General features: G+C 39.0%; 1 protein-coding gene across 1 annotated transcript in view; it reads right to left on the bottom strand.

Annotated features, from left to right (window-relative positions):
- Positions 1-21,039, bottom strand: part of nrxn3a (neurexin 3a) — a 240,698-nt gene that overhangs the window by 68,773 nt on the left and 150,886 nt on the right. Inside the window, 7 exon segments of the mRNA XM_039603223.1 lie at positions 9,307-9,480; positions 12,007-12,197; positions 12,465-12,725; positions 12,811-12,931; positions 13,215-13,334; positions 16,336-16,362; positions 18,118-18,321. Coding sequence (XP_039459157.1) covers positions 9,307-9,480; positions 12,007-12,197; positions 12,465-12,725; positions 12,811-12,931; positions 13,215-13,334; positions 16,336-16,362; positions 18,118-18,321 — 1,098 coding nt within the window.

The following is a 21,039-nucleotide window of genomic DNA, read 5'->3' as shown; positions in this document are numbered from 1 at the left end:
AATATAGCACCACCTGAAGAGCCTCGTAGAAGTGAAAGAGCCCGGACATTAACAGAAAAAGGAAAGGAGTTTCAGAAAGAGCAAATCAAGGGGCTATTGCTTCGCTTTGACAGCAAATATGAAAGATGGAAAGCTCTGATTAAGGTAGCTAAAAGATCTGTGTTAAAACAGGATCCTAGTGACATCCTACAAGAACACATCACCAGTATTCAAAGGGAATTATCTGAATTGAACATTGCTTATGATGATTACCGAAAAATTGATCAACCAGGCCATGACATGCGTCGCAAGATGGATAACTGCATCTTGATCACCAAGACTGTAGTGCAAAACGCTCAATCTGAAATGCAGGGTACAGCTGAGGAGTTGATTTGGTCAGATCATAGTTCTGTATTCTCATCCTCAGCTTCCAGTGTTTCACTTCCTGCCTCTAATGGTTCTAAAGCTTCTTCTATTCACTCAAATGTATCTTCACTTAGAAGACAAGAAGCTGCTGCCGAGTATGCAGCTACACAGGCTGTACTGCAGATTATGGCTGAACAAGAGGGCCACCAAGAGAAACTGCAAAACCTTGAAGCTGAAGAGAGGTTGATCATTGCAGACCAAGAAGCAGCCGCATTAGCTCGTCGTCTTGAAGGAGAAAGAGAAGAAACTGAACGTAGGCTAGAAAGAGAGAAAGGAGAGGCTGCTCTCTTAAAGAAACAGCAAGAAGAGAATTCTGCAAGAAGGTGGTCTGTAGAAAACCTAAAGAGAGAACTTGAACGTTTGGAGAATTTGAAAAGGTTGAATGCAGCCAAAGCAAGGCTTCAAGTGTATGATGAGAATGAGCTCAGTCCAGCCCAAGGGAATGCTCCACAGAGCCTGGATCTACATAAGGTTATGCAGCCACTCAATCAGGTGAAGCCTGAGGACCAGCACTCACAACCACCAAAGGATGCAGTGCCAACACATGTGCTTCAAGATAGCACAGGAGAGCTTGTGAAGGTCTTAGCTGAGGCTATATCAGCAAATAGGCTACCCATTCCAGAGCCCACAGTTTTTAGTGGTGATCCACTCAAGTTTAATCATTGGAAGTCATCCTTCCAAACTCTTATTGAAAAGAAAAACATTCCAAGCTCAGAGAAAATATTCTTCCTCCAGAAATATGTTGGAGGAGCAGCTAGAGAGGCATTAGAAGATTATTTTCTGATTGGCTCAGATACTGCATATGTTGCTGCATGGGAACTCCTCAATGAGCGATACGGCCAGCCTTTTATGATTGCCAAAGCCTGCCGAGACAAATTACATGCCTGGCCAAAAATAGTGTCAAGAGAGAGCGCTGACTTAAGGAAATTCATGGACTTTTTACACAGTTGTGAATGTGCCATGGCTCACAATGAGAGTCTGCGTATTCTTGATGATGGCATTGAAAATCAAAAACTGACAGCCAAGTTGCCTGATTGGTTAAGCAGCAGATGGAACCGAAAAGCCACACAGTATCAGCTAGAGCATGGAAGGTTCCCAGATTTCAAGTATTTTGTAACTTTCCTGACATTGGAGGCAAGTATTGCTTGTAACCCTGTTACATCTTACTATGCTTTGTGGCAAGGGGAGCCGGAAAGGACAAGATCTAACCCTCAGAATGTAGTGACCTCTAAGAACCAAGCAGCAAGTGCAAGGATTTTTACAACTAACACCACTGAGAAGAACGTAAGCACATGTATGTTTTGTAAGAAAACAGGGCATGTCTTACACAAGTGCCGTAGACTAACTGACCGAGTGAAGTTCATTCAAGGTGAGAAACTGTGCTTCGGCTGTTTGAGTCCTGGCCATCAATCCAAGAACTGCAGCAACCGGATGGTCTGCGACACCTGCTCAAAGCGCCACCCCACATGCTTACATGAGGATCACTCAAAACAACAAGAAAATGACAAGACAGGTTGCAGTAAGGAAAGAAAGCCACAATCACCGCAAGACACCACTCAAGAAACCACATCCAATAGAGTTGTGCATGATGGTAACAGTGCTCAGACTTCAGCAATAGTTCCTGTTTATGCATCAATGCCAGGTGATTCAAACAAAGAAGTCCTTGTCTATGCTCTGTTAGATTCACAAAGTGACTCTTCATTCATTCTTGAAGAAGTGGCAGATGCTCTTGATGTTAATGCAGAGCCAGTCAAGTTGAAGCTGTCCACAATGTCTTCCAAGGAGACAGTTGTACCATGCAAAAGACTCAAAGGTCTGCAAATAAGAGGGTTATCTTCTTCTAAGAAGATCACAGTGCCAACGGTCTACACTCGTGAATTCATACCTGCCAATCGTACACACATTCCAACGCCAGAGACTGCAAGGGCATGGCCTCATTTAGAGCATCTTGCGGAACACATTGCCCCGCCGAAGAAATGTGAAATCGGTCTTCTGATTGGGTATAACTGTCCCCAAGCACTAATGCCTAGAGAAGTTGTATGTGGTGAGGACAACCAGCCCTTCGCACAGAAAACTGACGTAGGCTGGAGCATAGTGAGCTATGGTGATCCAAGCGAACACTACAGTGATGCAATTGGATTAAGTCACCACATCATTGTAAAGCAAGTGACCCCTGAACCCAAAGTAACAAGTAAGCTGAAAAGCGAAGTTCATTATGTTTGTAAAACAAGAATTAAGGAGATGACTACTCCAGAAGACGTACTTAAGGTGCTGGAATCTGACTTCAGTGAAAGGCTTGGAGAAGAGGCAAATCTCTCGCAAGAAGATCTCCGGTTTTTGACAAAAATGAAAGAAGAAATTAGGCACAAAGAAGACGGACATCTCGAAATGCCTCTGCCTTTTAAACAGAGCAGGCCAGAGCTCCCAAATAACAAGCCATGTGCTATTCAACGCCTCATGTGCTTGGAAAAGAAGCTCAAGAGAGACCAGAAATATCGGATAGACTACATGAACTTTATGAAAGACATTATCAGTCGTGGCGAAGCAGAAAAGGTCCCAGAAGAAGAGCTTGATAAACAATCAGCTTGGTATATTCCCCACAATGGCGTATACCACCCTCAAAAGCCAGAGAAACTGCGAGTGGTCTTTGATTGCTCGGCAAGATTTCAAGACATGTCATTGAATGACCACCTTCTTACAGGGCCAGAGCTCACAAACACCTTGGTGGGAGTTCTTTGTAGATTTCGAAAGGGCCCAGTCGCTATTATGTGTGATGTGGAACGAATGTTTCATCAATTCCATGTAAAGCCTGAAGACCAAGACTACTTGAGGTTCTTATGGTGGGAGAATGGTGATCTTGAGTCTCCGCCATCAGTTTTTCGGATGAAAGTCCATTTGTTTGGAGCAGCTTCCTCACCTGGCTGTGCCAATTTTGGACTTAAACATCTAGCCACAGAAGGTCAGGATCGATTTAATCAAAGCACTGTCAAGTTCATCCGAAGAAATTTTTATGTTGATGATGGACTGGTGAGTGTAAGGTCTGATGCTGAGGCAATCGAGCTGATCAAGGAAGCGAGAGAGCTCTGCAGTGCAGGCAAGCTTAGACTACACAAGTTCATTTCCAACAGCAAGAAGGTATTGGAGTCAATACCGAAGGAAGAGTGTGCTGACAGTGTCAAAGAGCTGGACATAGATTTAGGGGAGCCACTCCTAGAAAGAGCACTGGGCGTGCAATGGTGTGTATCCTCTGATGACTTTCAGTTCAGAGTAACTGTCAAGAAACACCCAATGACGAGAAGGGGAGTGCTATCCACAGTAGCTTCCATCTACGATCCTTTGGGTTTCAGTAGCACCATTTGTTTTACGTGGGAAGTTGATCTTGCAACAGTTGAGTCGAGAGAAAGCTAGTTGGGATGAACCACTTTCAGAGGAGTGCAGATCACAGTGGCAGTCATGGTTACAAGATCTCCATAACTTGTGTCAAGTAAAGATTAAGAGGTGCTACATGCCAGCAAGCTTCATAGATGTCAAGCAGTACGAATCACATCACTTCTCAGATGCTAGCTTCACAGGTTATGGGGAGTGCACATAGCTAAGAGCAGTCAACTCTAATGGCAGCGTATACTGCTCACTTGTCATGGGGAAAGCGCGTGTTGCCCCCACCAAGGTCACAACAGTTCCAAGGCTTGAGCTGTCTGCAGCAGTGGTTGCTGCGAAGATGGGTGCCGTGTTAAAACATGAGCTCGAAATAGACAACCTTAAGGAATATTATTGGACTGATTCAAAGGTTGTTCTCGGGTACATTAATAATGATGCCAGATGCTTTCATGTTTTCGTGGCAAATAGGATCCAGAGAATCAAGACCACCACAGATGCCAACCAATGGTATCATGTGCAGTCCGAAGACAATCCGGCGGACCATGCTTCGAGAGGGTTATCGGCAGATTAGCTCGTTGCTTCAAATTGGTTCACTGGCCCAGACTTTCTGTGGGAAAAGGAGCTACCCACAAGAGATGCTAAGGTGGGAGAGGTTAGTGACAATGATCCAGAACTTCGAAGGGCTCAGGTGCTCAACACCAGTGCAAGGGCAAATAGAACATTGTTGGACCGCCTGACTAAGTTTTCTGACTGGAAAAGAGTTGTTAAGGCTATTGCTTGTCTTAAACATCATGCTAAGCAAGTTAAGGGTCTTAGTCCCAAACTCAATGGAAGTACAAGTGTTGAGGAAAGACAACAAGCTGAACTTTTCATAATCAGATTGGTCCAAAGAGAAGTATTCAGCAGTGAAATCAAGAATTTACAGCAATGCAAGGATGTAAAATCCAAAGACAAAGCAAAAAGGCTATGCAAATTAAGTCCATTTTTGGATGAGCAGGGTGTGCTGAGAGTAGGCGGCCGCTTGACAAGAAGTGAGCTTCATCCACATGTTAAACATCCTGCTATTCTGCCAAAAACAAGTCACGTGTCTTCTTTATTGATCAAGCATTATCATGAGAAAGTACAGCATCAAGGAAGAGGTATGACTGTAAATGAATTGCGATCTAATGGGATATGGGTCATTGGATGCAGCAGTGCAGTTGCCTCACATGTCTTTAAGTGCGTCACATGCAGAAAGTATAGAAGGAACACACAAGATCCAAAAATGGCAGATTTGCCAAAGGACAGAATGGAAATGACCCCTCCATTCACATATTGTGGCATAGATTGCTTTGGACCATTCTATGTGAGGGATGCAAGAAAGGAACTGAAGAAGTATGGTCTTCTCTTCACTTGTATGTGTTGCAGAGCTGTACATATCGAAATGCTTGATGACCTTAGTTCAGATGCTTTCATCAATGCATTGCGCGTATTCATTGCAATACGTGGGAATGTAAGGCAGTTGAGATGCGATCAAGGTACCAACTTTGTGGGTGCAAAAAGAGAGTTCATGGACTCAATGAAGAACTTGGCTCATGAGCAGTTGAAGGAATATGGCTGTGAGTTTGTAATGAATCCCCCATCATCCAGCCATATGGGAGGAATTTGGGAGAGGCAAATAAGGACAATCAGAAGTGTTCTAACAGCAATCCTTGATCAGTCTGCTAAAAGACACCGCCTCACTTAGGACATTTTTGTATGAAGCGATGGCTATTATAAATAGCAGACCGCTGACAACAGAGCACCTGAATGATCCAACAAGTCTTGAACCACTCACACCAAATCACATTCTTCTGATGAAGTCTAACATCATATCGCCACCTCCGGGTCAGTTCGTGAGTCAAGATTTATACCTGCGTAAGAGATGGCGTCAGGTGCAGTTCTTGGCGAATGAGTTTTGGACAAGGTGGAGGAGGGAGTATCTTCTTAATCTCCAGCAAAGACAGATATGGCATGGGGATAAAAGAAACACCAAGGTCAATGACATTGTTGTGCTCCGCGAAATCACTGGAGACTAGCAAGAGTCACAGAGGTGTACCCCAGCTCGGATGGAAGGGTCAGAAAGGTAAAGCTGTCGGTTAGTGACTCAACTTTGGACAAACAGGGAAAACGCACAACTAAGCCAGTTTATCTTGAAAGGCCAGTGCAAAAAATAGTTCTACTTGTTGAAGCAGAATAAGCATGTGTTAAACTGTTGTAAATGCTTATAACTTGAAGATTCAAATCTGTGAAGAAATCTCAAGTTGAGATTTGGTGGGAGTTTAACTGCCATAAATGTAAATTATGTCAAACATAAATGAACACAATAAATTAAACAAATTATTTCCTTTATTTATTGTTGTTCCTTTTGGGGTAGGAACTAAGTTTCATTCTGTGTTGCGCACAGGCCCCTTTAAGTGACGTAAAGGGAAGCCAAAAGAGCATGTGCAAAGAAGCTAAGCTATAACTTAACTAAGTCACAAGAAGGAATAAATAAGCTGTTTTAAAGTAAAAGATAGCTGTGAAGAAGAAGAAGAAATTGGGAATTATTTTCATTAAGTTTTTGTTCCTGAAGCGGACTCATTCCCTCACGGTTACGTGCAGCCAGCGAGGTATGTTAACTGTGTTTGTTTATCGCGTATTTGTTAACTTGGGTTTAAATGTTTATTTGTAATATTTATGTTTGGTCATTCTGTACTTTTATGTAGTGACAGCTTGACAGTGGATTTTATGGTGTTTCGGAGGAGAAGTGTGACGGAGGAATAAATCATTAAGTGAATGAAGAACCGTGGTGTCGTGTATTAACTGGAGGGAGTGATAATAAGCAACGAACAAACAAACAAAAACCTTTTAATGTGATGAAGGCTTGTAATGAAATTTAAAACAGTTTAAAAGACTGTTGAGCTGATCATGGTGTATTGCAAAAGAAAAAGAAAACCATACAAAAATCATAAAAACACACAAAAATGCCATGGACAAGACCAACAAACTGCGACTGATGAAATTTTATTTGGAAAAATAAATTAATCAACCGATACTTTCTTGCGCTGCATACAGTACAATGAAATAACATTGTTTTCATTCTGATTCAGATTGTTATACCAAGGACAGTAGAGTACATATACCGTTTCTTTTCTACTAAAATGAAATGTCAGCTAGCACATTTACTGGTTTAACATGGGGCTCTTTAAATAAATGTTCCATGAAAAACAAAAAAATACAATACATACATTTCCAACTCAATGATATGGCAGGCATAAGAAAAACTGCTGTATAGAAAATGATGTCCATGCAAACAGATTGTGGAAGATGGCCCATAAAACAGCAAAAATAAATAAGTGAATAATAAAAATGCACAACTTTTACAGGAAGATGGAAACATTTTGTCCACAATGACATTTGTTTTCTTGTGCAAAATGTTTCAACAGCCCATTTTTGTGTAGCTACACAGAACATGTTAAAACCTTTGGCAAGTTTTTCTTTGTGAACAAAGGTCTGTGCGAACTGAATACCAAGTATAGCCTGATGCAGAAATAATGGCAAGATGTAAAACTGCACATCCTATAAATAAAGATATAAACTATTTTTTGAAGTAGTTACATTGTTATTTGCTTTGTACTTCTGCAGCTGACCATTTGTAAACCCTGGCTACCTCAAACAGCAGTAGTCTAACAAAAAAAATGTAACAAAAACAGTGATTCCCATCGAAAGTACCAAATATTATTCAAAAGAGTCACATAAATTTTGAGCTTTGATTTTTTTTATAATAGATATATAATAGCTTGATCTCTTGGTAAAGTGTGAGAGTCATGAAAAAACAACAACTTAATGAGAATGTTTTAACCAAAATCATGACATTGTTACTACGTAACCACAGCCAAGATATTTTCAGTCCAGTTGCCACAGGTGTATAAAATCAAGCACCAACCATCAGATCTGTATTTACAAACGACTGTGAAAGAATGGGTCATTCTGAGAGCTCGCCGAGTTTAAGCATGGAAATGTAATCGGATACGAGCTTTGGAAGTCAGTTTGTGAAATTTCTTCCCTCCTAGATATTCCATAATGAACTGGGTGGTGTTGTGATGGTATTATTCCAAAGTGGAATCATTTAGGAATCCTAACAACTCAGCCACAAAGTGGCAGATCATGTAAAGGTGCAATGCATTGCTGCGACGTACAGAGTGTGTAAGAGTCTTTGCTGACTGACTAACAATTTAAGCCTTGCCCATCAACATCGGCACAAAACCAAAGGCACTTCATGGCATAGGTTTCCATGACCAAGTAGCTCCTGTACTTTTCTTCATATAGTCTATTTGCATGTTCATGGCAGAGCATACACAGTGCAGACATAAAATATGTTTTCTTGTTGCTTAAGTTTCAAAGGCATGTCGACTGTCATATAAAAAAAATCTACTTGGGTCCATGTCCAATGTTTTGCCTAATGCTATTCCAAATATAACATTTCCTTGTAACATAGTCATTTTAGTGCAGTAATGGGATACATTACTGCAGCTTTCTGTTGTGCTATTTTGTTTGGTGGCCCCAGTGAGGATAAAGATTTTTGCAGATGTATGGCCATCTGAAAAGTTATAACTGATGTAACAACAACCAATGCAAACACAAAAGTAATGATAGTTATGGTTACTGTAATGAATTATCCATAGAGAGTACAGAAAATGAAATGCATTACTTTAAAAAAAAGTAATAGAAATTATGATACTTAATGACCTCAACAATGACGTACACAAAGAAAGAGTTGTCATTTTGTCACCATTTATGAAAGTGCTCTGAGACCAGAGAGAACTTTATTTACTGTGTAGCATTGTATCATCTGAATACATTACTCTGTGGGCTTTAAAGGTTGGAATGGATGTAAACAATGATCCACTCAGGACTGACATATCATTGGCATCGTGACACAGGACAGTGTTAACATGACTCTGTTCAGTATACGTAGTCAGAAGCATTTTAGTTAACTCTCAGAGTTAGTGGAAGTGAAGAATAATGTGAGTATGTCCAAGGGAAAAAACTTTTGCTCTGAATGTAAATGTAGTGACTCTCTCTCTTTTGTCCTTTTACTGATATACCTGAGCCAGCACCCATTAGAACCGTGTTTTTGTTTTGAATCAGTTATAAAACTTAATATTCATATCATTCAGAAAAAAAACAAAAGCATCATAGATTTTTAAAAAAGTCCGAGAGGTAATTTTTTGTGGCTGCATTAACAAAGGTTGCTTAAATAGTGATAATGAAGGCTCTGTAAGGAGGCAACCAATGTGGCCGATAACTTGGTTTTGTAAGAGGAACTGATTTGATCAGAATTCTAACAGTGAATAAGTGAGGCAACAAATACAGTTAATAAGATGAAGCGCCTTCCATATGGATTCATGGATGAAGAGCTACTGTTTGCATTGAGCAGGAAGAAAGGGCTGCTGGAGTTGGAGTTGAAGTTGAAGTTTGTGTTGTAGTCTAAATCAGGCTGAGATTTGAGGGACGGTGTACCTTCACATCCACGCTCAATCTGCCCGCTGCGAAACAATGCATCATTGAGGAGATCCGGTAGGCGACCATTGAGGTCCACTGACGCCAAACAGCCCTGGAAGCCTTCTCTGGAAGCCACCAATTTAGGCAGGTTGCCATACATGCCTGGACCCAGTCCAGCAATGAACAGATCACCTGGGGCACAGAAAAAATGTAAAAGTGCAGGAGAATATTATCTTTAAAAAAATGTATACAGAAAAAGAAAAAGCTGAAAATTCTAGGTGGATATTTATAGAAAGATTTGTGTTGAAATATTTTCAGATCTAAATGACATCAGGACAGTGAAACTTGAAAGAAAACAGAACTTTTAATTAATTATGAAACCGAACTAAAGAGAGCCCACATATCACACAGGGTTTTCCTCTTGACAGCTGTACACGTACTTTGATTTTTATTGTTGTTGTTGTTTTGTTATTGTTAAAAGAGGTAAGATATACTTGCTTTTCACCTACAAGTCTGAATACAATGCTGGCTGATTTGCAAATGTATGCTAATTATTCACATTCTTATTACTTGAGCCCACATACTATTTTACTGTTGCATTACTGGGAACACCAGAAAAATCCAGCTGTACTGTCTTGTTAAGTCTGATGTAGTTATTGGGGGTGGTTTTAAAAAAAATGTCCTCTATCCAAATTGATTTTAGTTTGAATAAAGCGATATCGATTGATTAAATCCTGAATCAATGTTTAAATATAAAAGTATTTTGTCAGAAATGCCAGAATCTCAGGTTAAAGCTCACAAAACTATTTCAACAACCACCAAACAGCTAAAACAGTAAATGAGAGCAGGCAAATGGATTCCACACAAAGATGTAAAGCACAAAGCATGGATCGTTCACCCGACGGCACGTACACGGACACGCCATCGGTGCTGAAAGCCTACATCTCACAGATTCTGAAGCTGCAGGTTTCATCACGCTCTGACCAAAATTTGCTGAACCAGCAGCAAAACAAAATGATCAAAACTATGCTTCATGAATTTCCTCGTACTTTTGCTGTTTTGCTTCCACCACGATAAAATCGCACTTCAGTTTTCTTTCAGTGTACTCAGAGGCCAGTTTACCATCAAAAATCTCCATTATTCGCTTGCTTATTACGCACAAGTCTACTAGTGTGTACAGTGCTGCCGGCCACTGTTTTTTTTTTTTCTCAAAAATAACTGAAGAAATGTAAACTTCTACAAATGATGCCAAATTACAAAACACTTAGCTGTATCTCTAATCAAACTTTGCTCTGCTTCACTTCAGCAGCATCAGGTAATGTTCACATGTTGAATCATGGTTTTCTTTAGTTTGTGTTCTACTGCAGAATATTTCTAAGTTTATCTGCTATAAAAAGTCAGGCCAGGAAAATCTGCTTCATGTTTTTCTGTTTTATCCTCAGTTACTTTGACACAAAGGCCTCTGCTGTGATGCTCACACCTCTGATGAAGTCCCAGCTTTGTTTTTATACATAGATGTAAAAATATGGATATGTACTGATAAATGATCAGAATTATAATATTTCTGACTGTCTGAGTCAAAACTGAATCGAATTGAATCGGGACCGTCGAGTCAGTTATAGAAATCAAAATCGATACCCAGCCGTAGTAGTTATTCTCTTCAAAAACCAACTCCTTCATTTCACAAATGCAAACAAGCATCAAGGCATGACTGGGGAATAGTCTTGAAGTATTTCAATGTCAGTATATTGACCCACACTTCCTGCTGACAAAGTCAAGCCTAGCATCCATGAAAAAAAAAGATTCAAAGTTGAGTTAGAAGTAAGTAGTAAGCTGGCTGACCAGTTGGCATCAAAGGATGTTTGTCATGACCCCAGCCTCAACACAATTAGTGATTTATATTTGGCAGTCCTGAACTTTAACTTCAAATTCAATTAAGTCAACAGTGATTCATCTTTCTGAATTGTTAAATTATTTGATTTATATTCCCAAGGTTACAGCATGCACCACAAAGTGTCAAAAACTGGGCTTGAAGGCACGCTACACATAAATAGTGCTCATTAAAAAAAGTTGTACGGGTATACAAAGACTACTGAAAAGTTTTCAGGATAGATCAGATAGAACTTCCAGATGTAAACAGTAAGGCCGATGACACTTGAAACACTGTAATATCTGTGTCTGGGTATAATAGACAGAACAATACTGAATGGCATTCCATGTATCCAGTACTCACTGTACACTCTATGGAGTGCTGCAGCTGTATCTGTGATCTATATCTCCCGTATTGTCAAAGTGTACACATTAATTTGTGTAGCTCCACCTCTAAAAACAGTTCTGTGTTAGAACACAGCTAAGAGGATTGTGCATCTATAGTCCTGAAATTAAAACAGCTTGAATAGATTGTAATAAAGCATTAAGAAAAAAGTTTTAAAGTTTATTCATAACAATGATAATAATAATAATAATAATAATAATAATAATAATAATAATAATACATTTATTTATAGGCATCTTTTAAAACCCTCAAAGGGCTTGAGGCATGGTTTGTGTGTCTCCTGCCAAAATGAAACCAGGAAGCTTTTGCATGTAAGGTAAAATGTCTTAACCAGTATACCACAGAGTGTAACTTAAACACTCGTTTCTTATCAGTTCAGCAAACAACCACTATATCTAAATGAAAAACTGAGACATGTCACAAGAGTCATATCTTGAGTATACCTTTAAGGTCCAGATTCTTGGCACCATTGATACTCTGACTAGTGGCTGTAGCATCTACTTTCAGCGTATGGGTGTTGCTGTTGTCTCGGGTAATAGCCACATTGTGCCACTGATTGTCATTTAGTGCCCTTTCGCTTTTTCCCTTGATGAGGTTGGGCCCATTTCCAAGGTCAAAAACATAGTGTATGTACCTACAAGAGAAAAATCACTAGTTATATGGGATGTAACAATTCTGAAAACAAGTCTGAAATAGCAATACAAACATCTGCCATTTGCAAATTAGTAAAAATATAGCAGAAAGATTAATTTTATCCTATAATGAAGGTTCAGCCATGATTAGGATATCCGACTTTCAATAAAAATGTGTTTGTCTGTTATTCTTATTGGAACACAATAAAATCAACCATTCAACAGCCATTAAGAAAAGTTTAACAGGTATCCTCTAAAGGAAAGTTTACCCTTTAACTAGTTCCACAGCAATGAAATCATTGCCATCTCCAGAGTTGAAGAGTATGAAGCCATCTGGTGAAGTGGTCTTGAACTGAAAGAAGAGGTGCATGGACGTGTAGGCCTGTAAAGTGGCCAGGCTGAGATAGCTGCTCTTGGATTTGAAGGTGACAGGGTCAGCGATAATGGAGCGAATCCCAAAGCGGGCATTGAGCTCACAGTAATCAATGTCACCATTCTTGCATAAGTCAATGTATAGCATGCCGTTAAATCTGAGAAACAGAAAAGAACAGGTAGTCAAAAATAAGGAAACATTTTTAAAAATCTACAGAATATTCATCTTAGAAGTATAAATACCTTAGGCTCTGGAGGTGACCAATGAAGCTGGATGGAATGCTAGAAACAAATCGGCGCTCTGTCATTATGCCTGTTTCGATGTTATGGAACTCCAGACGAGTGTGGTCACCCACCATTTGGCCTGGAGACGGGGAGGGTGGAGGGGAAGGGTTGAAAGAAAGACAAAAAAACGAAAAGAAAATAGAACACTGTCTGACACTAACACAAAAGGGCTGATTTAAGGAGAAAATTACATTACACAGTATTAGATGAATGCAAACTGACACTAATGGGTACATGTGTACTTGCTTTTTTGGAGAAGAATTACACACTGATTTTACTGTTTATGGCGAGGTGCTGTAGCATGGTGGAATAACACTGACAAAGACATACTAAGAATATTTCCAGTTGATGGAGGCAAGTACCTTCTGCTACATCATCGTCAACCGTTAGCTTGTAGGTTTTGCCACGACGCACCACACGCACTGTATGCCATTCATTATCATTGAGCTTTTGCCCAGCATACAGGGTCTCCGGTCCCTTGCCTGAGAACAATGGTCAGTCACAAAGTTAAGGACATCCTGAGAGCCTAAAACCAAACCTTTGCTTCCCACCAGTGACATTAGGAACATTTACAGGTCTTCCACAACCTGGTTAGTTTGAAAATGACGTAAAAATTGGATTGAAACTAGATCTGATGGGAAACAAAGGTTTGATATAGTCATTCATTTATTTACACAGGGTAAATGATATGAGCACAGATGTCTGTGCTCATATCATTTACCTGACTGCTAAGCAGTAGAAATAATTGCTTTTACTCATCATAGAGTTAAAGAAATCTTCCTGTCATTCCTTCCATTTTCTGCACTCCGTTTTTATCTTCGTTTCGTAATCTCCTGCTCCAATAAAAAAATGCTATTACCATGACCTGTTGTTTATGTTTGTGTATATTAAACATTAGGGCTTGATCAAATTCCATGTTATTACTTGTAAAAAAAGGCCTCAATTTGAATACATAATAATGCGATAAGATGTTAAATCAACTATACAATGAACTATAATTCTTCTAGTGTCTTTTAAGAATGACTTTATATCAGTGGTCCCCAATCCCTGGGCCACGGACTGGAGTTGTTTGGTACCAGGCTGCGAGAGTTGAGACTCAGGTGTGAAATTCATGGTTTTCAGGGTTTTTATCGGTTTTTGTCGTTACTTTTTTTAATCGTTACTTTTTTTAATCGTTTTTTTAATCGTTTTTAGTGTTAACTTGGTTTCCCTGGGTCTTTTCCTGTGTGTTATGAATAAATCTTTTTTTTTTTTTTGGTACCAGTACTGGTTTTATTTTGTTGTATTTATACGCGACGCCGGTCCGTGAAAATATTTTCGGGCACCGTAGACAAGAAATGTAATTATATTTTTCCATGGTTTCCGGACCAACCTATCCTTTGCACAAGCAGCTCCAAGAATTTAGTGGACCTCATATATTAATTATTTATTTGAGTGGCTGGAAGGGGATAACTAACATCCCAACTTTTTGTTTAATGTATGCATTCCTGCCTCTTATTCCTTGCAGTCCTGTGCGGTGCTACAACTTTTGGTATTGATCCAATACCAAGTAAATACACGAGTAATACAGATACCAACACTTTGAACCTATAAAGTCAGATTATGTAGGCAAGTTGGGGAGAAGTTGATGAGATTGATCATCATCAATTTTCAAGAAGCTCTCTGAAACGTGGGAAACAATTTTAAAAGTTTTTTTTTTAATTTATAATTATTCATATCAAAAAGCTCAAAGGATAATGTATATTCTCAATAATGTGGAATATTCTTTATATTAATATTATTTTTTTAACTTGTACATTCTTTGAGTATTTAAATTAAAATCTAAATTGAGTTAAATCATTTTAATTACAACTTTAAGCTAATTGAATCTCCATTACCCCATTATGAGTAAAAGCAATCGTAGTGATTTTGGAAATCACTGTAAAACAGCAACAGACACACTATAAGTAGAAAGAGCTTAATGATTCATCACAGCTAGCCTGAAAAATGCTTAGAAAGTTCCCTAACGTAACAAACTATCCTGTGAACTAGTTTCCTCTGAAAAACACACTTTCTTCAATAAATAGTCAAATATTGAATTCAATTAAAAGACTGTTTGATTTTTCAGTCTTTTGAATCTCGGTTTATTTTAGGAGTGTAAAATACACCCATTGTCAATCAGTACTCAGCTAGTTCTCATTAGTATGCATGTTACTTATGGAAACACAAATTTCAGTTTAAAAAACTGTCTCATTGTACAGAAAAAGTACTGGACTCAAAACGCCACCTGATGAAACAACATATTAATTTTTCCTTGGATTTATATTTCTCTATTAGTGTGCTTTGAAAAATAAGCAATGATAGCTCTTAGTTCTACATAGGCTTTACCATAGTGTTATTATGGATATTATCAATGTTTTAACAAACACTCAAATTCAAAATGATTCAAAAAATTCAATTTTTATGGTTACATCGTTTAGCTTGTCAAGTTTTCCCCTTAAATAAGGCTTTAATATTTGGTGTTTATAAATTCCTTACATAAAATCAAAGGTAGGATATGAGCACTCCTGTACTGGCCATGAAAGCTTACAAACGTAATTACTTTAGTCCTTTTAGACAAAGTTTAAATCTGATTACTTTCACTCATATTCCACTGAAGACAAAGGCTTGTATGATTTTTATAGTCAAGTTCATCATTTTGGTGCTAACCAATAATGACAGATTAATAATAATCGTTTAATAATAACTTACCTTGGTCAGTGTCATTTACCTACATCAGTGTTAACTTCAAGCTAATATTGCACTCTTTAGAGAACAATATGTACTAACCTATAGCTAAAGGACAAGCTCTACACCACTAATTTCTATTGGCTTGCTACCACAGAACATAACAGTTGCTCATCCTTTTCATACATTCTTACCAAATTTCATATTTATCTTCATCTAATTTTAAATGCCATCTTGTGAGGTAACACCAAAAGATTGTTCATCTACCGTACCAGTGTCTCCATTACTGAGGCAATATGGTGCCATAGCGCCAAACTGGACAACAAATGTCAGTAGTACTCTGCTAGTATTGGCTCTCAATTATTATTTCCCACTCTGTACCAAAGAATGTGGCAAATATAGTGAAATATACTGTATTTACTGTATATTCATGTATTTTTCTCCCAAGGAAGGTAAGAGTAATTGAATCTCATCTCAAACCTTCTTTAAATATTGGTTATGTAGATTACACAGAGGAAACAGGATGCAAGACTGATTTTATCTGTGATCCTCTGGCATATATAAAATGAGCCTAAAACGAGGAATTACATCATCACCATTTCATTTCACTGAGTCTGTTTCTAATGCTTTATGTTGCTCAAACTCACCCTTCAAATAAGAAGATGGTGGATTTTGAAATTAAAATTACATAAAATTACATTTCTTTCTTCTTTAAAAAATAAAAAACATCGATATCATTAACAAACAAAACAAAATGAAACTTGAGTGTTAACTTACTGGAGTTACAGTTTATCCTGATACAGTCTAGATGGGGAAGAATAAATGACAGATGAAATTGCATCCTTCAAGGTTACTGCTGCAGACATCCAAAAACAAAAAATCCACCCTTCCGGGGACGTACACATGCAGTAAAGGCAGCCATTTCATTCCTTTGGTCTATCTTTAGAATGATCTCTAAGTCAAACAATCATTTATAAATATAACATGTCATTACTTAATACATTAATTTCTGCTCTTTTATTAATCAACAGTGCTGTAATTAATAATTGTTTAAGTGCTATATTTACATAAAAATGGCCACTTGTAATACCAGCTACATGGGTTTTCCGACCCAACACTATTTGACTTTGGATTTAAATCAAAGCCTCTGCACCAATAAAATTGTCTCAGTTACTTAATAAAAACAAAAAATAATTATAAATGGATCTGATATTCAAACAGATTTTTTAAAATAGACGTTTGTAACTGAGAAAAATTAAGTTCATTGTCTGAACTAAGGCCAGAATAACTGCCGCACACTGCGACAGCGAGGGTTGGTCACCATGTGGCTGGTGGTTTCATGTGTCGTCAACCGCAACAGAAAAGTGGGAGCAAACAGCCACGATCCAGTCAGCACCAGCACCGTGCAGAAGCACAGGAACCCCAATCATCAAAACTCCTGCCATACTATTCCCGCATGTTGCTAAGCTCGATCAAAGGGTCAGGCTACTAACATTAAGACACAGTTTAGTACAAAACTATGGATAAATATGGGATATAAAATCATAGAAAGTACTGACCAATTGGCGCTTCATTTTTTGAAATTAAAAAACAAGAGTATGCCTCATAAAATTCATCTAAATGGTATACAACTTAACACCGTTAATCAAACAAGACAAACTGTATATACGATATAGAATAGACAAAATGCAGTTTGTATCTCGTGTTTCTTTGCCATTTCTTCTTCTTTGTTTTTTTTTTTTCCTTTTTAACATTGGGGTTGCAGCTAGCTGTAGGTTTTGCTGGGCTCTGTTCTCGGGCTGTTCACCTGACGGGCCGCAGGCTTAAGGCCTTTGAAGGTGTGAATACCATCTTTTGACAAAGCATGATGGGAAATGGAGTTGATGGGAAAACAAGCAAAAGGAAGACGCTGAAAAACCACAAAATTTAATAACAAAAAGAAACTATCATGAGCAACAAAAAACAAAAAGACACCCAGAACAACAGCAGGGTGACACAGAAATTACCTAATGTCAGACACAAAAATGAAGGTAGTGGAAAGAACACTTGTTCCTTTTATATCCTATCCTGCTGAATGATGGATCAGTGGTCATTCTTACTACGAATTACATCTGAGAAAATCTCAGCACAGTCTGTTCTTTAAAAAAATAGATAAAATAAAAAGAACAAATAGAAACCAGACATAGAATCTCTTTATGATGTGTATTCTACTTATTTTGCTTTTACTGTCTCAAAGGTTCTATAAACAAAAGTGAGTACACGTTTCTGATTCAAAGGTTGTCCAAACATATTTAATAGTGAAATAAAATGTATATATTTTTAAATGTTTTCCAGTAATTGCTGTCTGGTGATTCATGTACACATTAACACCCATGCAAAAGAGAGCTGACAGCTGTTCTAAAGATGGTTGAAATCTTTGAGGGATCACCGTGATGAGTAACCAATGAAAAGACGAAAAAAAAGAGAGAATAGAAAAGGAGAAGTTACCACTCAACGGTAAACCATCTCACAGTGAAGGTGGAGGTGTAGTGGCAGATGGGTGGGTGGGGCATACGATACCTAGATTGACCGTGAGTTTGACGCGACTCCCGTCCAACTCCAGCCGTAGTGTGTCGGCTGAGTCTCGGGAGGTAGTGGCCATGAGGAGACCATAAGCCCGCTGGGAGCGAAACCGCAAAGACACATCCTCAGCTTCAGTATGCATGATGGTCGGCATCACAACCTTCATATACATGCTGCCATCATAGGAGAGGATAGAAGCCTCTGAAAGAGAAAGTCAGGAACATAGTGACATTGGCTTCCTGTTAAATCCAGAATTGAATTCAAAATCCTGCTCCTCACATACAAGGTCTTAAATAATCAGGCCCCATCTTATCTTAATGACCTTGTAGTACCATATCACCCTATTAGAGCACTTCGCTCTCACACTGCAGGCCTGCATGCTGTTCCTAGAGTATTTAAAAGTAGAATGGGAGGCAGAGCCTTCAGTTTTCAGGCCCCTCTTCTGTGGAACCAGCTTCCAGTTTGGATTCAGGAGACAGACACTATCTCTACTTTTAAGATTAGGCTTCAAACTCCTCTGTGATTTTCTCAACCATTTTGTCTTTGTTTTTCTTGCTGACATCCTGATCTTGTCCTAGTCTCTTCTAGAACACAAGTCCCAGGTCCAGCAACATGTTTCAACATCTTCTGAAGAACAAGCTCTATGTCAAGGATAAGGAATGTGAGTTTCATGTAGAGTCTATGTTGTTCCTTAGATTCATTATTTGCAAAGAACAGTTAAGCCAGACACAAAAAAAGTACAGGCAGTGGTAGATTGGCCAGTTCCCATAACTGAAAGGAGCTCCAACGCTTTATAGGTTTTGCAAATTTCTATTGTCGTTTCATCCAAGATTTCAGCAAGATTGCGTGACCACTAACCACTTGACCTCTCCCAAAGTAAATTTTCAGTGGAAGTCTGCCATGCAAGATATCTTTGACACGCTCGGGGAATGCTTTGCCTCAGCCCCAGTCCTCATTTAACCATTTAGGCAGTTCTTCATGGAGGTGGATGCCTCAAACTCTGTGATGGGAGCTTTGTTTGCCCAACAAAAGGAAAGTAAAATACATTCATGTGCTTTTTTGTCTTACCATCGTTCTCCCACAGAAAGGATTTATGATGTAGGGACTGCAAAGTCCTCGCCATCAAACTGGTCCTACAAGAAAAAGGCACTGGCTGGAAGGAGCAGGGCATGCCTTTGTCATACGGACAGATCACAAAACCTTGCATATCTCCGGACTGCAAAGTATTACAATGCTCATCAGGCCAGGTGGATATTATCCACCTCTGCCATATTTAACCTCAACATTACCTATCGACCAAGGTCCTGTCACATCAAACCTGATGTGCTATCCCAGAAACTCTCCACCTCCTAGTCCTCCACAGAATAAGAAACCATCCTTTCATTGGACTGCATCATTGGTTCCCTGAGTTGGGAGATTGAGTCCCTGGTCTGGGATGCTCAGCGGGATAAGCCTGACACCAGAAATGGGCCACCCAGCTGTCTCTACATCCGTTTAAGGTTTATTCCCAGGTAACACACTAGGCCCATCTGGTAACACTGTCATCTTAACCATCATCAATCGCTTCTCCAAAGCTGTCCATTTTGTTGCTCTTCCCAAGCTTCCTTGAGCTCTAGAAATTGCCTCGCTGCTTACTGATCACATCCTCTGGCTTCATGGAATCCCCTTAGACATTATTTTGGATTGTGGGCCTCAATTCACCACTCGTGTTTGGAAAGAGTCGTGCACAACTTTGGGAGCACAGGTTAGTCCCTCTTCTGGCTTTAACAGGAATTTGAGCTGCAGAGGGGAACCAAACAGGGATGTCACCTGACTCCTATGCTTTTCACTCTCTATATTGAACCACTGGCCCAAATGGGTAGGCAAAGTGAATAGAATACAGGAAAAAGAAATTAACAATGAGATAAATACCATAAGCCTATTTTCAGAAGATGTTATGATTTATCTGTCAAACCCAACAAACTCCTTTACTCGGTTGGTGCAAGTATTTGATATATTTAGCAAGTACTCTGGCTGTAAGATACATATTCAGAAAATTTTCATGTTCAACTGCTTACCAGATCAGAACCTTTAATTTAAAGTAAATTGGAGAGCTAAATAACTTAAATATCTGGGTGTAGCTATAAATGAAAACCTGACAAAACTATATCAAACCAACTATGACTATAATGATAGTAACTTTGACATTGACAGATGGTTTTCCTAACAATTCAGATTAAATGATAGAATTAGGGTGATAAAGATGAATATACTGCCACAATTACGAAACCTATTTTCATCAGTGCCAATAGCAGCACCAAAAATTAAATTACAATAATGGGATGAACTCATTTCCAAATTGGTATTCATTCAGCTCTTGTTAACATATATGAATATACAATTTCCATGATCATTTCAGATCCTATACTTGTTTCATCTTAAAGGAAATGTGCATCCAAAGGACGAATACCTGTTTAAGATTCTTCTGGTATTGGCAAAGAAAACTAACTAACTGTTGACCAGCCACTTGAAGATTTATACCAGACAGATAGAGACCACAAGTATAAACCAGCTGTACTCCACCAAATCGTCCAAGGTGTATTCTCAGTGGCAGGGGACCAATATGAGAACAATCCCACCAAGGCTGGAGACGGAACAATACTGGAAGAGCTAATGTGACAAGTGCAAACCATGACAACCCTGCTTGTGGAGCTATGAGAACTATGGGAACATTGACCTATCGGCCAGTAACCTGCCTCAGTACCATATGGAAGCTCCTGTCAGGCATCATAGAGGCTAAGACGAACAGGCACATGGTTCAATTCATTCATTCATTCAATACACCAGAGGGGCAAAACACAGCTACTGCCAGATATACTGGTCACTCAAAACTGTGAGACCAGACTGACTAACCTGTGCACTGCGTAGATTGACTATAAA

The sequence above is a fragment of the Oreochromis aureus genome, linkage group 19 (assembly GCF_013358895.1).
Source record: "Oreochromis aureus strain Israel breed Guangdong linkage group 19, ZZ_aureus, whole genome shotgun sequence".
Taxonomy (NCBI): domain Eukaryota; kingdom Metazoa; phylum Chordata; class Actinopteri; order Cichliformes; family Cichlidae; genus Oreochromis; species Oreochromis aureus.
This window is presented reverse-complemented; position numbering and strand designations above follow the sequence as displayed.